Source organism: Antedon mediterranea, chromosome 6 (assembly GCF_964355755.1).
Source record: "Antedon mediterranea chromosome 6, ecAntMedi1.1, whole genome shotgun sequence".
Lineage (NCBI taxonomy): Eukaryota > Metazoa > Echinodermata > Crinoidea > Comatulida > Antedonidae > Antedon > Antedon mediterranea.
In genome coordinates this window covers 9,234,548-9,254,747 of record NC_092675.1, presented here as the reverse complement: position 1 = coordinate 9,254,747, position 20,200 = coordinate 9,234,548, and the positions used below count along the sequence as shown (strand labels likewise).

The following is a 20,200-nucleotide window of genomic DNA, read 5'->3' as shown; positions in this document are numbered from 1 at the left end:
TCAATCAATCATGTTTAATAGCAATTTACATATTTATTAGCAAGTATAGCATTATTTTTTATACAATGAGCACTGTCTTTACCACATAGGGAATGCATTAATCTAACATTTATACATTTTAACTTGTTTATAACAGCTGCGCAATGAAACAAAGTAGGTATAATTTGTCAGTTTATAATAAAAATAAATAATACAGTGTCATATACCTATGACTGTCATCTTAAATTATGCAAATACTGTACTACTTTGCTTGATATTTTTTAACATATAAAAACCATGGGAGAGCCGGTCAGTTCTCTTTAAAAAAGAGAAATGTTTCATATTGATGAAATAACAAGGTGTAATATTGCTATTTTCCAGTGGGCTAATCCATAATTTCGGTAGATATGCAGTTAAACATTATCTATCTATTGAACATTTATATAATAATGTTAAAAATGGAATGAGATTATATACAGTACAGTAGGCAATATGCAGGTACAGTAAACAAAATATTACATGCAGCTAGTTAAAAAAAATATTTGGTTACAGTTTTATAATAACATTTCCAATTTCTTCAAATTATTTTTCTAACATAATTGAAAAATAAGTACTAATGACTATAAAATACAATTTAAAATAATATTAAAATAATGTATTTTGATTGGATTATAGATATTGATAAGAACCAATGGCATCTTAATTTACTAAGCACCAGCCAACCAGGCTCACAAGACATAACATTAAAGCGAGTCCATAAAGCACATAAGGGGTTATTTTTTGCACAAACATTAATTAGGTCATGTCTAGCAACTGGGGAGACAAGTGGCAGACAAACCATATAGGCATAATTCTGCAAAATGTTTAAATAGGAACGTTCAATAGAAAACAAATATACCTATCCAGGGGCAGGAGGATGTGATTAATGATTTTCATTCAGGTAGATACTACCAAGTAAGAATAGGCCTATCTTTGAATTAGGAACTAAAAAGTTGATTGAGGTTAAATTGTAAAAAAAAATGGTTTCTGTGGAGCAATTATTAGCTGCAACACAGTATTGTGGACTGATTTGACCTACATTAATTCAGAAGGTCATTGACTGGTGTGGACATTGACTACTCTCTGTGGATAAATGATATCATTACACAACCAGCCACAGACAACTAATACAAATCTTTGTTAAATAACAAATACCTGTAACTGAAATCGGTTTACTAAAAACATTTTATTTTTTAACATTTCAGCAGAAACAGTACCTCAAAAGACTTGATAAAGAATACTTTACATAGTATATTCATGTAAAGTGGTGATCTTAAGCCTACAATATCCGGTACCAATGTCAAAATTGTTGCTTAGAGGGTTTTATACCTTATTTCAATGCTTTGCTTTTTTTGTTTGTTTATTAGAGAGATAGTTTACAGGGATAATATTGAATATGGTACACACATGAAACCTTAATAATAGGCCATGAATGCCATAAAAGTCATATATTATTGAAAAATATAAAAGACCAGTTTTCTACAAAGTAGTATCATTTGGTAATTCAATTACACCATTAAAAAACACATGGTTTCACCCACTTTGTTTTTTTCTTGTCATGAATATGGATGTTACAGTATCCTAGTATTCTCACTTCTATTGTATTCACTTCTTTATAATGTTCCTATTATTTTTACTGAACGATAATAAACCGCGCTTGTGGCTGTCAGTTATGTCTATCTGCTATTTTTCACTGCTTGTTCCAAATCTACAAAGAAGTTTATAAGGCTACTTGGTACGGCTGACTCAACGAGAGATGTAGGCAGCATGCCACCGAGCTCTGTCTGAACGATGTTAACTACCTTAGTACTACCATCACTGGAAAAAATAAAATATTAGTACAGTAAGAGAATACATTAGGAATACTATGACTTATGAGCATTTAATACAGTAGATTAAACACAACCATGCAATACATTGGTTATATTTATTTTTAAATTAGTTATAAAAGCAAACAAATAAAAAAATATTGCAAAAGTATAGTTTTTAATTTACTTCACTGAATCTACTCAAGATTTGTTTATCAGATTGGAGATAAATATAACAGAAATGCATTCAAACTCTACATTATCAATTGGCCTACTGTAAAATTGGAAATCCTCAGCATATTAACACAAAAAGTATGGAAATCAATAATCCATGCCACGAAAAGCACCCGCTTCCTGATATTCTCACAACCGTGTCAAAACACAGTTAGTTTTCATGTGCATAATACATCTACATGTAGAGCATGGATCAGAATGTTAGGCCAAATGGGAGAGTTGGCATGTATGCAAGTCCAACAATCATGCTCAGAAATATATGTACAGATTGACTCAGTGACACAGTCACTACAAACTACAAACATTTTCTATTTACTACAGACATTTTTCAACTGACATTAATTATATCTTTTACGACTCTATAATTGCGGTGTTATCCTGAAACACAAAAACAGAGAATACATGAAATAACATACACAGCCATCAATTATACTATGAACGGATAAACAATGCATTTGAAATAACATTCATCAGTCCATTTAGTTGTCACTATACAGTAATTGCATCCATTACCTACAATTAAGATTCACAAGTACAACATGGTGTCATAATCAAACATTCCTTGAACGCTTATCTTAAAACAGAATGATTTCTTTTGCTTCGGCTTTTAATCATAAGTTCATAAAGTACATCCATTATAAACATGAAAAAAAAATGAAACATGATTCAGGATACATTCACTTGGAGATGGGCACGTGCAAGTAATGATGTACATGTAATTAACAAAACAAATGCACTTTACAAAACCTCAAAGTAAGCACAGGAAGTGAAGAGTTGACAGGTGATTGATGTCCATGCTATTTTCATATTTGGGTATGAAAAGGATATTCCATGTAAATTATTGTGATCATTTAAAATAAAATGATCACCTATTGTTATTGTACAAAAACTTACTATTTTTTTTTCTCCTTTTTATTTCTTACTGTAGGGCCTACAGTATTTTTGTACCTATTATCTATCTAAAAAAATGCTCTTACTCTATTAATGAAACTTACACAGTAGGTTGAGAAAATATTGTAATACAGGTATAATTTCTTATGTTGCGATGTACAAAATTTGGGATTTAACGAGAAAATTAGACTTTTCCCTCAATTTTTAACAAACTCATATTGTAAATTGCTTACAGAGTGATTGCGACGAAGCGTGACTGAAATTATTAGACGCCGCCGTTAGCACTATAAAATACAAATATAAACAAACCCAAATTAAACTAAAATATTTACAGATGTGTGTTTAAAAATGTTCAAATAATAAAGGTCTTCCATAAAATACCCTGGAGGAAAGTAAACCACCTTAAAGCAACACACAGAGATGGTGAATAATATTAACATTAGCAAAATTGGAAGTATGAAAACAAACGTTACATCCGAATGGACCTTCTATCTTTCACTTGGCAACAAACAGGTGTTTATCTGCCATGGGTCACCTTGAATGGGGTCAGACTCAGTGGTAAAACATGCCCACCTGCAAGCCTTCAATTAGCCTATCAGACAAGGGTGTCGCATTCAGGCTCAGGCTCCATGGGACTGCCACAGATGATGCTCTCAAGCATGTTTTGAAATTGTCAGCCGTTTAATTAAGTTAGGTCTGCAATCCTGATACAGTTATCCCGCTGCTTAATGGGATGGCCCCACCATAGATAACATACTTGCACTGAGCTGGGTGATTGCTTGCTATTAGTAGGTACCCAACCCTGATTACCAAAACCAAACTCTTTTATCCACATGGCTTCTTGTAAATGTTTGGAAATTTAGATAGGAAGAAATTGAATACATATTTAGTTTAAATTCAAATTTAACACTATTTGAAAACACTATGCTATTTTAAATAGAAAATGAATGTGTTAGTATTAATAAAGAGACCTAATTTAATTATAGTATTTTATACACTATATACCAATTCTATAAATAGAAATTATAAATAAAAAACACACACATATTTAAATTGTCTTTTACAGTCCTTCCAAGAATTTTAGCAGAATTTCCTGTAGTAGTTACTTTTCTTCAAAATGTATTAAAGTAAATTTTTTAAGGGACATACATACAGTGTGATCACTTAAAAAGCATATCTATCAATAAGAGATTGCTGATTGGTTGTTGATCTGAAATGTTAAAATTGATTGATTTTATAATTATCCTTCTTTGCACTTGCAATAGTATTGTTACTACTCAATCAAGGATGTGTGCATACTGTACCCCTAAGCCAAAAGGTGCAGGACAAACCTTTTCAATGGGGCAGAATAATATGATACAATCTGTACTTTGATGAGCTTAATGTTTATGATGAAGCAATTTGAGTTACAGATAAATAAAACTTGATGAAGATGAATTCACTGGTGATTCTAAAATGTTAATTCAAAATATTGTACACATAACAACTAAACTGATTTATTCAACAATTAGTTTATCATGTAATATTGAAATATTTCACAACATCAAAATTAATCCTTTATTATGACAGGTTTGCAGGTATAGTTTGTCTGTACTGGATTATGACATTTGGTTTTATGTACAGATAAAAGAGCTCAGTTCATTATTTGAGGGGTAATAAAAAAAAGTGCGAGGCAACAAGGCATGCAAGGCAAGTCAAAGATTTATGTGAGGTATTATTTTACCATCAACAAAAAGTGTGAGGCAAGAAGTCAACGAAATGAATGTAGCGTAGGCCTAGTACGTGGAAAACGGCGAAAATAGTACAGTAGCCTACTGAAACAGGAATATTATTATATTAAAATTGATTAAATTATTTTCTACATAGGCCTAAGACCAGGAGATAATTAAGATGGGTGTCATCCGGCTCGGAAATTTGTCAGACCATTTTTTAAAATACCATTTTATTTCTATTAAAAAAATTGTCAGCACTTTAGTGAAATTAATGTACTTAGAGCATTGTTATTTTTAATGTGCTCCTATAGCACTATTTCAAGTCGGAATGGACTCAAATCCAGTTAATTTACTAAGGAAGAGAAGTAGAATGTATTTGTATTTCCCGAAATAAAAACAAAAACATTTTTGCGCAGTAATTTTTGATGCCTAAAAAAATTGATCGAAATGTAATTTTGAACATTTGAAATTATTAACTCACGATTTCAATGTGTATGCATACGTTTTTATTTCCTAATATTTTTACCCTTGACCTGAAGTATAGTGAATTTGATTAATAATAATTCTAAAATGATCACCTAATAAAGATTTGATACAATACGTTATAAATTGCTTTCCTTTCCATAAACTTTAAATGTTAAACAAAAAATGACAACACATGTGCACATGAAATTTGTGTAAAAAAATCTTATATAATAGGGATTTTTTAAACTTATTATGGAAGCCAATGAGTTGTAGATATGAATTAATTATACATATTAGACGTACAAATGATGAGATCATTTGGCCACCTGAATTTAAAAAATAGGGTTTTTTCACTTTTTTCAATCGCATTCAACCAAGCGGATCTCGCTTATATATTCCCTGATTTTCTCACAAATTGGTATATGTTTTTTCTCAAATAATTCTCTTTCTCGTGGGTTACCACCATTTTCAATTTGATGGTGGCATTTCTAAAAATGTGAATAATGTTTGTATTATACGTGCATGGTTGCAGCACATAGGAATGCTGTGAGTGACTGACATCAATTGCTTTCTCAAGTTTTTTTTTTGTAATAGTCCAACTTTATGACCCCTATACAAATACTGATTCAACATCTAACATACAGCAAAAAAATGTTGGACATGCATGTTTACCGGCAGAAAAAAGTACAGTTTGATCATTTTTTTGGCTTGCCTGTCTTTTCTGCAGACATTTATCATGAATTATATGTGTCAAGAGTGGGGTGTGTGAAGGATTTATTTTTAGGGGGTAGGAGGAGCTCAATATTGAGGACTTTGCGAGCTGTGTTTTAGAGCATTTTAGTGCATAATCTAAATATAACTTAAATTGTAGCATAGAAAATATGTGTACCGTGAACCATGCACGGACGTGCCAAACTGTATTCGTAAATAAAATATATTAAATTTGAGTGTTTGCATTCCCCACTCAAAATGTACTGTCTGTGCTCACCTTTGTGGTATGCAAAATGTTCCCCCAGGATGGTTAAACCCTCTTACACATCCATCTCTTGGAGGACAGTCACTGTGTGATATGCTTTTAGAGTTAGTACTCAGAATGTCACCAGCATACTTCTTGATCAATATTAGGTCACAGAATTCTCTGGAAGAAATAAGACCCATGGCAGCACTATGTGTGGCAGTCCGTGAAACCAGAAGGTCCTGCAACAGTTTAAAAAAGATAGGAAGATTGTGTTAATTTAACAAATTTAAGCAAATAGAATGAAAACCAAACTTGATTAAATTTCATTAATGAGTATTTACAAAAAATGTATGTATATGTACTGTATAGCATACAAATGTTCAATATTGGCCAGGAGTAGGTCTGTATTAGACAGGTATCAACTAGTTGCTTTGTTTCTATACCCATTTTTTTCTTTGAGAAAAAAAAACAACCCTCTACTCATTAGAGGTTTTTGTCCATGGACGAGTTATGTACTTATAACTCTCATAAGAAGAGTAGATACATACCATCATGAAACCATAGACAACTAACAGTGGCAGATCCAGCGGAGATGAGGTAGGGGCGCAAAAATACTGTACACCTGTATGTATAGTTAAGCTGATGCCAGACCAAATTAATTTCGTTAAAAAAAAAATTGATCAAATACAGTATACATTATTTTATTCTGTAACTGAAAGATTGATTCCAAATAATAATCATAATAATAATTATCTCCAGATGAATTTCATTATGTACAAAATATTTTTACGCAGTACACAAAGTCTTTATCACATTCACACCGCGCACTGAGCTAAATAGTTTACTTATTTAAACACTATTTGATTGATGACAACAACAATGCTGTATCCCAGCTGTTTGTATCAACACAATGCCAAAATAAACTAGAATTTAATTCGTCACTTTGACGAATTATAGGTGATCATTTTTATCGCTTTACTGACATTAATATTTTTTAAACATGCACGTACGTTAACATACAATAGGAAAATGTTGATGTATACCATCCTGATATACGCTTATAGTGCTGAGTTGTGCCTATTATGTGTCATATACAATATGTACAGTATAACTGTATATCTATATACAGTGTAGCATAGGTGAAATTACGGGACCCACATCATGTTAAAATTTTTTGGTATGATGGAATTATCAAAATAAACTCGAAGATGACAATTTCGAAAGATAATGAATTGAGCAAATAAATATAAGGATTGGAAGATAATTTGACACGTAGAAGCGCAATGCGCGCTCTTTGAAATTTGTATAACTTTGACTAAAGAAATTTAAAAACAACGTTTTAACTTCAACTGGCCATATGATAACATCACAACATCCGATAGGCTTAATTTTTGTATGAATTCATATCTAAATTTATTCAGCTTCCATAATAAATTATAATCTTCAAGGTCACCTTTAATTCTGAAGAGCTATAACATATTCAAATGTATGGTGTACCTGAAATTACACGACCTTGGTTATTAAAGTTTTTACACATGATGACGTCATCAAAATAAAAATTTTGACAACTCTTGAGAAAGATAATTAATTGAGCAAGCACATACTAAAATTTCGGCGAAAATCGGGCTCAAATAACGGAGATGCGCTCTATTGAATGTGATAACCCACACAAAAAGATAAAAATTACTAATTTTTAAATTGAAGTGGCCATTTGATGACGTCATACCATTTTGTACGTCTAATGTGTACATGAATATGTATCTACAACCCAATGGCTTCCCGAAAAAGTTAAAAAAATTGGAGGTCACCTGCCATTCTGAAGAGTTATATTCATTTTAAAAAGGCCTTATTTTTCACCATTTTCAGCACTTTGATGCAATTAATTTGCGCATTTTGTTATTTTTAACCTGCTCGTATAGCGTTATTTTAAGTCGGAACTGACTCAAATTTGGTGAATGTACTAAGGATGGTGAGTAGAACGCGATTTGTATAAAAAAATTGCAATTTTTACGCTTTGTAAGTATCGCGCGCGCAAAATATTTTTTTTGCGCAGTAATTTTTTGAAACACGCAATTGGCCTAATTCATGCTCTAAATTGATTAAAACGTAATTTTGAGCTTTTTAAATTTTTACTGCGCGATTCCACGCGCATGACCCTACGTGCGCGCGCGTTTTTACTTGCTAATATTTTTACCCTTGACCTGAAGTTTACGTGTAGTGAATTTCATAAATATGTTATAATGAATTATGGATATATGATTGATAATGTGATTTCACAAAATGGCGTATACGTGACGTCACGGGTGAGAGATCACGCTGAAAAGCTTATTATGGCTAAGTTAAAGTATTTGAAAGACATTGTGAAATTTTTGTGATCATTGCTATTCAACTTTTTGAGATATTTGACGAACAAAAAGTGTACAGAAAGAAGAATAATAACTAGACATGAAACTCGTCACTTTGACGAGTTAGTTATCCGCACCACGACAAACGCCACGTGCACGTCTTACGTTGGAATATTGCACACAGATAAAGATTATGGCATTATGACAAGAACTGAAGAATATGATATGCTGTTAGTGCTGAATTCTGTCAATTTTGTGTCATATAGTATATACATGCAAACAGTATAATCTGTATACATATTACATACAGTGTAGAATAGGTGAAATTACGGGACCCGCCATTTATTCCAATTTTTAACATGGCGACGGTATCAAAATGAAACACTTAGATAGCAATTTCAGAAGGAAATTATCTCAGGAACAACATATTAACGTGTAGAAGAAATTTGAATACGTAAAATATAGATGCGCACCCTTTTAAATGTGATGAACTATTACGCAAAATATGAAAATACGACTTTTTTTATTCAACTGGCCATATGATGACGTCACAACATCCGATTGGCAAAATGTTTACATGAATTCGTATCTACAATCCAATAGCTTCCATAAAACGTTTTAATCGTGATTATCACATTTTATTCTTACGAGCTATTACAGATTAAAATTTACTGTAAAGATGAAATTAATGACCCACGTATTTAAAATTTTTAGGCATGATGACGTCATAAAAATTAAAATATTTTTATCTCATGCGAAAGATAGTTGATTGACCTAGACAATATTAAAATCTCGGAGAAAAAGGAATACAGATAGGCGTGATGCGCTCCATTGAATATGATGAGCAATAACGAAAGAGACAAAAATCCTATATTTTTCATTCATGTGGCCATACGATGACGTCAAAATGTCCGGTTAGCCATATTGATTCATAATCCGATATCTACAACTTATCAACTTCCAGAATATGAAATTTAAAAAAAGTTCACCTCGTTGTTTAGAATCTATGACTGTTTAAAAAAAGGCATAATTTTGACGAATTTTGACAAATTTTTAAACTTTTTCATCAAAAACGCACGTAAATTATCCAATTCAACGTGCCCGTATGACGTAATTCTAAGTCGAAATTGTTTAAAAGTTGGTAAAATTACTAGAAAAGGCTTAAAAAACATAAATTACACAAAAAAAATTGTTTTCAACGCTACGTTCGCACCATGCGCGTAAAAAAATGCGCGCGCGTGGGAATTTTTTACATGCTTAAAATTACATGAAACGCGTAGAAATTTGATTAGAAATTGATTTTTCGCATTTTGAAATTTTAAACGCGCGTGCGCGCGTAACTTCGTGTGAAACATGCCATTTTTCCCCCATAGTCAGTTAGCGCAAGATATAACTTAAAGTTTTGTCAAGTTTCATATTAAATTGTTATATGGTTTTCGATCTATGTTAAATACGCGAAATTCGTAAAAACGCGCGTAAGTCATGTTGCGCAACTCTGACGTCATTCAAAATAGGAGGTGCACAATTTCACATAAATGCCCACAAGTTGACAAAGTTATGAAATGTTATGTTTACACGTTTTTGAGTTACGCGAGACACAAAAATGACAGAAAGAAAGAAGAATACAGAAAAAAAAAAAAAAGATGATGAAACAGGACAGTTACAAGGAGTTATCCGCTCAATGCGGATAACTAATAAAGATTTTATACAATAACAATAGGTGATCATTTTATTCTAAATGATCACCTAAAAAGAGATTTTGATGTTTTCTTCAGCCAGAAGGTGGTGCGGCATTAGATGACTAGGCCTAGTAGTAGTATAGTAGTACAGTAGTATGCTCAAGTCATAAAATCATAATTTTTTAAAGAGCACTATGTTAAAGTATTTTGATATTTTTATTATTGTTCTGAGTGTGCCATAATACACAAATTCTGGGTTTGCCTTGGTGCCCTTGCTAGAGTTTGGACTATGCTTGCATTGCCAGCCTTCCTCTCCCACCCTCCTAAAAGAATTTATACTTTTTACACTAGCACAAAATTGTTAAGCATGATTTAATATGACATAACTGAAACATGTCACTTTGAAAATGATTATTATTACTTACTGTATAATTATCCGAGTTGAGCTTATGTTGCATTTAAGACTTTAATATATAAAGCCATGAAACAGTATTTTATTCTTATTTTGCTATTATTCTCTAAGTAAACAGGCAAATTCTGTACCCATTATGCTCTATAGCTTTTTTAATATTAATACAAAAAGCCATTGTAAACTACAGTATATTTATTTTTAGCAATATATTGAATGTAAATCTATCATTTGCTATTGCAATGTATGTCAAGTTGTAATAGCGTCCTATTCAGACCAAATAATTAAAAATGGGCTATGCCATTGCTTGGTTCTGGTACGAATTTTCCTTTACTATATATAATTTCTGTTCTCAGTACATCAATAGGCCATGGACTTTTTTCCGAAATAAAAGTTGATTGTTTGATTGCAGATTTAATTGATTGATTTAAAAAAAAAATAATAATAATCTAGTCTTTTCACCATCCATTTTTTTCACTCAGGCCCGGCCTTAGTGTCAAACTAGTCTTGTCTTGCTTACTTCTTCTTACAAGTGTTGATATATTGACATAATGTATTATACACTGAAGTTTGTCGCTTTGAATAAATTTATGCAGTGTTTATTCTCCACTCAGACCGTAGAACGTCTAACGTGTAGGTCGCCATGTTGGTTGGATTGGTAATAATTGCTGTCCGGATTGGTCATGGTGAATCCATGACCAATATTCGCTGCGATTTTCGGTAATTTTGTTGAATCACACTTCACAGAAATAAATAAATAGTTCAAATGTTGAACATTCTTTGGACAGATAGAATTGTGCAAACTTTTGGCTATGTATAATATATACTGTGAGATATAAAAAAATCTCTGAATCCATCGTTTGCCAGGACGTAACTGAACAATACAGCTTACAGCTGATGGCCTATTAAATTTGTACTCATTAATTGGATATGTTTAATGAATGAATGTTAATCCTACCTTTTAACTCTAACCTGGGGACATTCTGATTGTTCTAAGTAATAATAATAGTATAAGTGTGTGTTTGCTTTTTAAAGGATTAAAGAATAAAAGGCTATGATCTCCGGTCATTAAACTTACATGACATTTGGTTGAACAAGGTGACTTTTATATATATTTATCCGAAAGCAAATTACTGAAAAAATTACAATGCTGTAGGGTATCAGTGGCTGGATCTCACTGGAGGTGCTAAATAAAATGAAGCAAAAAGCTAAATCAAAAGGATAAAGTAAAACAGCCATAAAAATTTGCAGAGCTTTTGGGCAACACTAGCCCTTCATCGGTGCATACAGTAACTGAGTTTTAAAGCAGTGGAAATTTAAGCGGTAAAGAACTTTGTTACTAGTAGATTTATTGTAATAGCAGATTTTAACAAAAGGTATAAAACTACTTCAATCAATCTAGTAAGTTTGAAGTGCAGATTGAAATGTGCACAAGTTTCAGTCACAGTCACTTTTGCGCCAATCATAATATTTATGAGTCAGTATTCTATATGTTCTTCTTCTTCTTCTTCTTCTTCTTCTTCTTTAACCTATTTGTTTCCATTGCAGGACGAAAGCCTCTTCACCAATTGACTATTCACTTCTGTCTCTAGAGACTCTTTGCCATGCAATGCCAACATGTGTTGTTAGTTCATTCCTCCATCTCATCTGTTGTCTTCCTCCGCCTCTGTTGTAGGTTCTTGGAGTCCAATTTGTTAGTCTGACTGTCCATCTGTTGTCACATCTCCTGGCCAGATGTCATGCCCACCTCCATTTCTTTGATTTTATGCTGCTTATTATGTCCATAACTCCTGATTTTAATCTGAGATTTGTATTTGACACTTTCTATTTCTTTGTGACACCTATTAGTACTCTTTCTATTGCCCTTTTTGTTACTCTCATACTTTTTTCTAGATGCTTAGTAATGGTCCATGTTTCCAAACTGTATATAAGGGTTGGTATGATGCATTGGTTGAAGACCTGTCTTTTCAGCGGGTAATGATGTGTCCCGGAATATGTAGCCCAAGGAATCAAACTTTGCCCAAGCTAGCTATGTGTAAATGACAATAAATGGAAATAATTTTCCACTGCAATGAATAAATGAATATTACTAAATTTATCTCTAGAACTACTAAAGAAGATTCCATTCAATATTTTATTTTACTATTTGGCAAAAACTGTTTTGTTTGCTTTGATTTTATTAATTTACAAACAACATAAATACAAAGTGATAACATTTGCAAAATGTGCAAGAGCATATAATGTCAGGGATAATCCTAATATTTGAAAAACTGGAAAGTTATAAAAATCTGTTTAAATTTTTACCTCATTTATATTTTCTATGATGGATGACTCTTTGACGCTCTTGTCCCATTTTCCCCTTTGACCTTTTGGGCATGGTAAAAGGAAGTTGATAATCTTTTCTGGTGAATCTTCAATTGTACATTCTGCACGATACCTGGAAAGATAAAATTAGGAACGCTTTAATGGCCAATTTGTATCAAAACTTTGACCATGTATATATAAATTATGTTTAATTCTGACATAGACGAGCACAATGAAAAAAATTTGGTAAAGATCTCCGCCTTGGATATTTCTCTCGAGGAAGATTTTTAGCAGTTATCATAATCATATACATTTGACAAGTTTTCTCGATAGAAATCTGTAATTCAGCAGGACTCCTACTCGTTGCAGACGGGTACTAATGTTAGCGTACTATACGAGTCAATCCTATAATGTTAAATGCTCTTTAATAAAACACTTGGCCTTCACCAGTACTTTCTTGAAGCTTTAGAATTTTTAGTTAAAGACTTTAGAAAACTAATTAATTTTAACTAGAAACTGCTAAAACCTGTAACACCCATTAAATGCCAATTCTTCCATAAGCCTATCGATTAAAGTGTGGATTGTATTTCAGTAATAAACGGCCGCTACTGTAAGGAAACATTTCTTTGTACACTGTATGGTAATAATTAATTTAAATAATAATGTTTAATTATTTTACATATCTACAGACGTACCACTATTTTCCCACATGTTCAAGCAACACCTAAAAAAAGTGTTAACTTTCAAATTTGTAAATAACAGTGTACTTTTCGAACTTCAGACTATGGATGTTACCTAAAACTTGCAAGTGTATATAAAATATAGTGTATATAAAATATAGTGTAAAATGTTTAATGTATTATTTTTGTTAAAAATGCATTTTACTGACGGTGTACATTGCCTACTTTAATATTGCATTTAGTCTACCAGACGTATGTTTTGTTAAACTTTATTTTAATCAATCAATAAATTGATCAATGGATTTAAAACACAGAAAATGAAATTTCAATTGTATTTCAATATAATTTTACATTTACATTTGACAAGTTTTCTCGATAGAAATCTGTAATTCAGCAGGACTCCTACTCGTTGCAGACGGGTACTAATGTTAGCGTACTATACGAGTCAATCCTATAATGTTAAATGCTCTTTAATAAAAACACTTGGCCTTCACCAGTACTTTCTTGAAGCTTTAGAATTTTTAGTTAAGACTTCATTAGAAAACTAATTAATTAAACTAGAAACTGCTAAAACCTGTAAGACCTATTAAATGACAATATCCTTAATTCTTCCCATTAAATCTCGTCTAATTAAGCTTTTGTTTCCAGGTATTTTTTAGCAAGATACATTGGAACTGGTACTAAGTCTTAATTGCACCCACGATGTCGAGTTCTAATCCCAGAATCTTTACATCTATAAGTTGGGATTAAATCTTCAAAATAATTAGATCTGGAAATCTTTTGAAAGCTTTTATAGCGTCATATTTATTTCTTTATCTTTGATCTTATCCCAATTTTTTCATGTTTTATTTGAAAGAATTATGTACTTGAAAACTGTACATTTCTATCTTTTGTTTTTTTAAATCATATCTAAGAGCTATATAATCCAATAAAGTTTATATCATTGCATGATATATGCCAGCCACTATTTATATTTGTTCCATTTCTGTAAGGCTACACAGTTAAAAGCTACAAGACATAAGTTCTAGTTAGTAAATCCTGGTATTAAATATTGAATAATGATCAAAACGTGTAGTTTATATGTTTATTTCACTGTTCATCAAACACTATTACTATATTATTACTAAAGGCCCCGGGAGAACACTTATTCGAGGGGGAAGTTTGTTCCTTGATGATGTTCTATGGGGGCTTTATTCAAGGGAGGCGTTTATTCAAAGCGGGGCATTTATTTGAATAAATACAGTATAGTATACAATTTCGCTATAATGTAATGATTGATTTTTATTTGATTTGAATTTATTAGGAAAATCATCATAAAAAATACATAGAAAGTGATAATAAATTACTGACATTACAATTAATACATTTATAAAAAATTTTCTACGATAGCCCAAAAATATTATCAGCTTATTTCCATTGGGATCCTTTTATAGTTTAAAATAAAAAATATAAACGTTACAAAGTATTGCATTAAACACATAACAAAAACAATAATAAACAAGTTAATTAAAAAGACTATGAGTGACTTATAGTTATTTGGTTGAACAGAAATGTGATTTAACATTTTTCTTAAAATTACTTTTATTTTCAATTTGCTGAATAGATTGAGGTAGGTTATTCCATGCCTTTATGCCTGTTTAATAAAAAGTTTTAGATATTATTATTATATTATATCAGATTTAGGAATTGAAAAACCATTGGCACTACTTCTAGTCATATAATGGTGGTTAGATGAAACTCTTTTCAGTCAAATAAGGTACTGATTTTCCATAAACAATCTTATGAACATGATTTAGTTTGAGTTGGCAAATTCTATAGACATAATTGACCGATTTGGTTCAGTTCGTCTTTACCAATTATGTGTTCGATTATTTTTATTTAATATAAATCTAGCACCTTAGTTTGAGTTGTTTTAAGTCTTTGTTTAAGTTTTTTAGAAACACAAGTGACAAGTAATCAGTGCATAACATAGAATTTTGGAGAAAAGAAATTTAGACATGCAGAATGTCTATACAAAAATTTAAGTCTTGAGTTAGTCTTACTAAGAAATTTTTATTTTTTTATTTTTTTTTTGTTAGATTCTACATACAGGTCTTCATCAACCAAACAACCCAGATATGAGATAATATTCTTCTTAAATATTTAGGCATATTACAATTACTGTAGGTATATTAGATAACTTTTTTTTTATAACAAATAATTGATTTATAATTTATATAATATTATATATTAATGATTGATTCAAGATAAAAGTAACTGCTTTCTGGATATGTTAAATCACCTCTTTAAGAAATGAATTTAAAGCACAAAACATTCAATTTGATGAGGAGGAAGAGACACACATACCTATATTACCATAATTGTTAATTAGATCTTCATCGATATGAATAATCACATCATAAACTAATTAATTATCAACTTTAATATCAACCACAGACTTTTGTCTCCGATGAGGAATATCATATTAAAGGGAATTTCTGTTTCTGTAGTTTTATATAAGTTTTAAGATAAGATTGGTAAAAATTGATTGTTTTACCTAAAAGATGCCGATTTATAAACAAATCTACAACCTGAAATTGCCTTTTAATGATAGATGAAGAAAGTAAATTACAGATTTTAGATTAAACCTAAATGTCATAGTAGCTGTTTACATATACTTGGGTGTTTGATATGCAACCATAAAATGAATCTCAAAGGAGTTGAATGTATCAAATTCACACTCAGCTAGGGTATAAAGAACATTTGCAGTAATTAATGCTCTAGACTCAACTATTAAGATGTGTAATCTCTATTTTACTTTCAACATGATTGACCAGCAGATATTTATGTGATATACTGTACAGTAGCATCAAGAAATAATTCTTATAAAAAACGCCACTCAACTTTTTGATGTAACATATAATTATTGTTCTTTCTTCAGAAATAATGATTCATTAGTCAATTATGTTTGTTATTAATCTGGCCTACTGTACAAAACAAAATATAATCATAAACTAAACTATAGTACTGTACCAACAGAAGACCAGATCCGTTTTTGATAGTAGGGGTGGGGAAGACGTATAAAAATAAAATACTTTGTGAGCGAAGCGAACAAAGGCATGGGGCTGCCAAGCGTCCTCGGTCGGGGTCCAGGGGGATAAGCCCCCTTGGAGCTCGGCTCTTAGTAATTTATAGGTCGTTTCAATCTATGTCTGAGCACATAAAAATTCCGCCCGAAAGAATACAATTATTTTGGGTTACATACACTTTTTAGGCACTGGTCCTTATGCGCCACTGGTTATATTCACGCAAAATCTATTCTTCTTAAATACAGTAACTATATTTTCTGAAATTACATATGATACGTCATGCATGTCATAGATGTCTTACTATCTATTTCATTTTCAACAATTTAATGATTTTGCTGTTGAAAAGTGAGGGGGACACTAAACCACTAAAAAATATGTGGGGGACTTAGATTTCACTTTATTTACGAGCACAATGGACTTATATTGCTGTTCAAATAACTAGCAACATGGATCAGGCCTAGAGATAGCTTGCACATTAACTTGTTTTTCAACAATTAACAAACTTATTAACTATTTTAAAGCAGCTTGATTAGGGTGTTAAAATTCGTCTCCAATAAACTCCCCCTTTTCAAAAAATGCAACGCCTCCGAAGCGTTTATTAGAAACGATATAGTATCTCAACCGTAGTAATAGCTTCCGCATGTGATACAGTGTCCTCATGCTTACATCCTCTTGAATATAACTACATAAAGGCGCGAAAAAAAACAATGTCTTATTATGAAAATGAACTAAGGATGTGTACTGTAGACAAATGTCACGTTAATGAAAATGAAAACAAACAAACATCAATCACTCCACGCTTCCCCAACCTCACCTCACCACTCCCTGCCTTACCACTCCTCCCACCTTACCACTTCCCCCGCCTCACCACTCTTCCCACCTCACCACTCCCTCCCTCCCCCGCCTTACCACTCCTCCACCTTACTACTCCCCCACCTCACCACTCCCAACCTCACCACTTCCCACATAAAGTCATGCTGTTTTTTATTCTTGTGGAGGTTGTTTAAAATGTTGTCTTTCTCCATAATGAGTACCATTTTAAAATCTTATTTATACTGTACATTATATCATCACAATATCACAATACTACTGTATAAACATGTTGGATGCCAATGAAGGATTTTCTATATGTTCATGATCTTTTTCACAATACACAAAATACATTTCTTTTCAACACTTCTTTGTTCAATTGAAAATTGAATTTTATAAAAATAAGATGATTTAGTCAACTTTTAAGGGAGATTTTGAAAAGGAAATAAATAATTTATATGTAGTACTTTCAACTGTCACTTTACAACATAGCTATAGCTATTATCAGATTAATTCCATTAATCATACAGGACACAGTTATTATAAGGTTTATCATAAATATCACAACATATACATACACTTTATCATAATATTGGCAGACAGTGATTTACTTCTTTCATTTTTTTCTATTTTAATACTTTATTTTTGTGTGTGAAACGGCAAAAAAATTGTCGATTAGAAATTTATTTGCGCATTTTAAATTTTTAGATGCACATATGCGTGTAAATCATTGCATAGCACGATATTTTTTTATTTTACAGAAAGTTGACCTGTAATATGAACTATAAGACCTATTCCCTACAATTTTTGACATTTTGTAAAAATAATGCATATATAAATCAGGTCATTCCTTGTTTAAAATGTACGTTTAATTTAAAAATTGCGCGTAGTTATGCAACGCGACCATGTTTTCATTAAACCCAAGTCAGGTGCACACTACATATATACGTGCACTTGAATGAATTATTTATCCGCACAACAAATGCCACTTGCACATACGTTAGAAAGTGCACAAAAAAAAAGATTATCACTATGACCTAAGAAAATAGTATGTTGTTCGTGCTAAATAATTTTTTTTATTTGTTTCATTTAGTACAGAGAAGATACTGTATACATACTACATACCGTGTAACACAGGTAAAAAGGAGCGTTGCTACGTTCATGAGTGACATCATCTGAAATGACGCTACATCAAGTGTCCAAAAAAAAAAATTTATCCCACTTCACGACCTCTGATAACAAACTCACGAACAAGATATAATTCGCCAGGTGGCCTAACCAAACTGTGGTTGTAAATTTCATATTTTTGTTAATAACAAATAAGTGGTTATTCTGCACTTTGGAGCAGAAACAGGTCTCTCGGTAATAACCTTTTTGACTTTAAAAAAAATACAATTTGGAACATTTTTAAACTGTACTGAATTATACATTGACTGTAAACAGAATGTCTATCCTACCGGTATTATACATTGACTGTAAACAGAATGTCTATCCTACCGGTATTATACATTGACTGTAAACAGAATGTCTATCCTACCGGTATTATACATTGACTGTAAACAGAATGTCTATCCTACCGGTATTATACATTGACTGTAAACAGAATGTCTATCCTACCGGTATTATACATTGACTGTAAACAGAATGTCTATCCTACCGGTATTATACATTGACTGTAAACAGAATGTCTATCCTACCGGTATTATACATTGACTGTAAACAGAATGTCTATCCTACCGGTATTTCTACTATTTTATACTGGAATTTAAAATTTCCTAATTCTATTTATTGACGCAATTGTCCATGTAATTATACTAATGCATTTTGACCACAGTTGATTGATAACCAATTACAGTAATAATCGCATATTAATTAGTAACTAATCGGATGTAACTATGTATTAAGTTCAGAAATAACATTCCATTCGAGCGTTGTCAACAAATTGCAGTGCGAAACATCGGTGACAGGAAAATGCTTTCTTCACTAAACATTCTATACTTTTACCAATACGCAGTTTCACATTTTATTTTATTTTTGCCATTAGAATGGTTGACGGGTATGGTCTGTAACTAATTATATGCCTGAACTCCTAGGCTATTGTGATGACCTAAGATCCAACACTAGATGATATTCCAACTTTTTTAAATTTTAATTGGCCATATGATGATGTCACAACTTTCTATATAGGTTCAATTTTTACATGAATCCATATCTACAATTCAACAGCTTCCATAACACCTTTAATCATGACTCAATTCGATTACTGTAATGATGAAATTAAGTGACCAAGGTTATTCAAATTTTTAACATTATGACATAAAATTAAAATATTTGTAACTCTGGCAGAAGATAGTTGATTGAGCAAGAAAATATTAAAGTCTTGGTGAAAATGGGGTATGGATATTAGCAAGATACACTAATTATTATTATTATTTATTATTATTTGACCTTAAACCGCGTATTCTGACAATTAAGGGGCCCTCTTGATGAGTGTGACATTAGCTGTGTGCATACTACAGAATACAGAATACAGAAATGTATTGGTCCAAATAGAAATTCGTTTCGTTAACAAGCTCTCAAACAATTAATTAAAAATATATAAAAAGTCATGAATACAAAAAAAGATCTTATAAAAATACGAATAAACATCAAACATTGACAAAAATATAAAAATACTATATCGTAACAATATATATATATATAGCAGTATTATATACAGTTAAAACAAATTACATATTCAATCTATCTTTTAATAGTTGCGTTATAAATGGCAAGAATTTGGAACAAATGACTTTCGAAGACGATCATGATGGACATAG

At 31.5% G+C, this 20,200-nt stretch overlaps 1 protein-coding gene across 1 annotated transcript in view; it reads right to left on the bottom strand.

The window, feature by feature from the left end:
• Positions 1–20,200, bottom strand: part of LOC140051105 (stAR-related lipid transfer protein 5-like) — a 31,726-nt gene continuing 11,526 nt past the window's right edge. The window contains exons 3-5 of the mRNA XM_072096214.1: positions 12,824–12,956; positions 6,117–6,325; positions 1–1,836 (exon numbers count right to left, since the gene is read on the bottom strand). Of these exons, the coding sequence (XP_071952315.1) occupies positions 1,695–1,836; positions 6,117–6,325; positions 12,824–12,956 (484 nt within the window). The 3' untranslated portion in view covers positions 1–1,694. The remainder of the gene's footprint in view (positions 1,837–6,116; positions 6,326–12,823; positions 12,957–20,200) is intronic.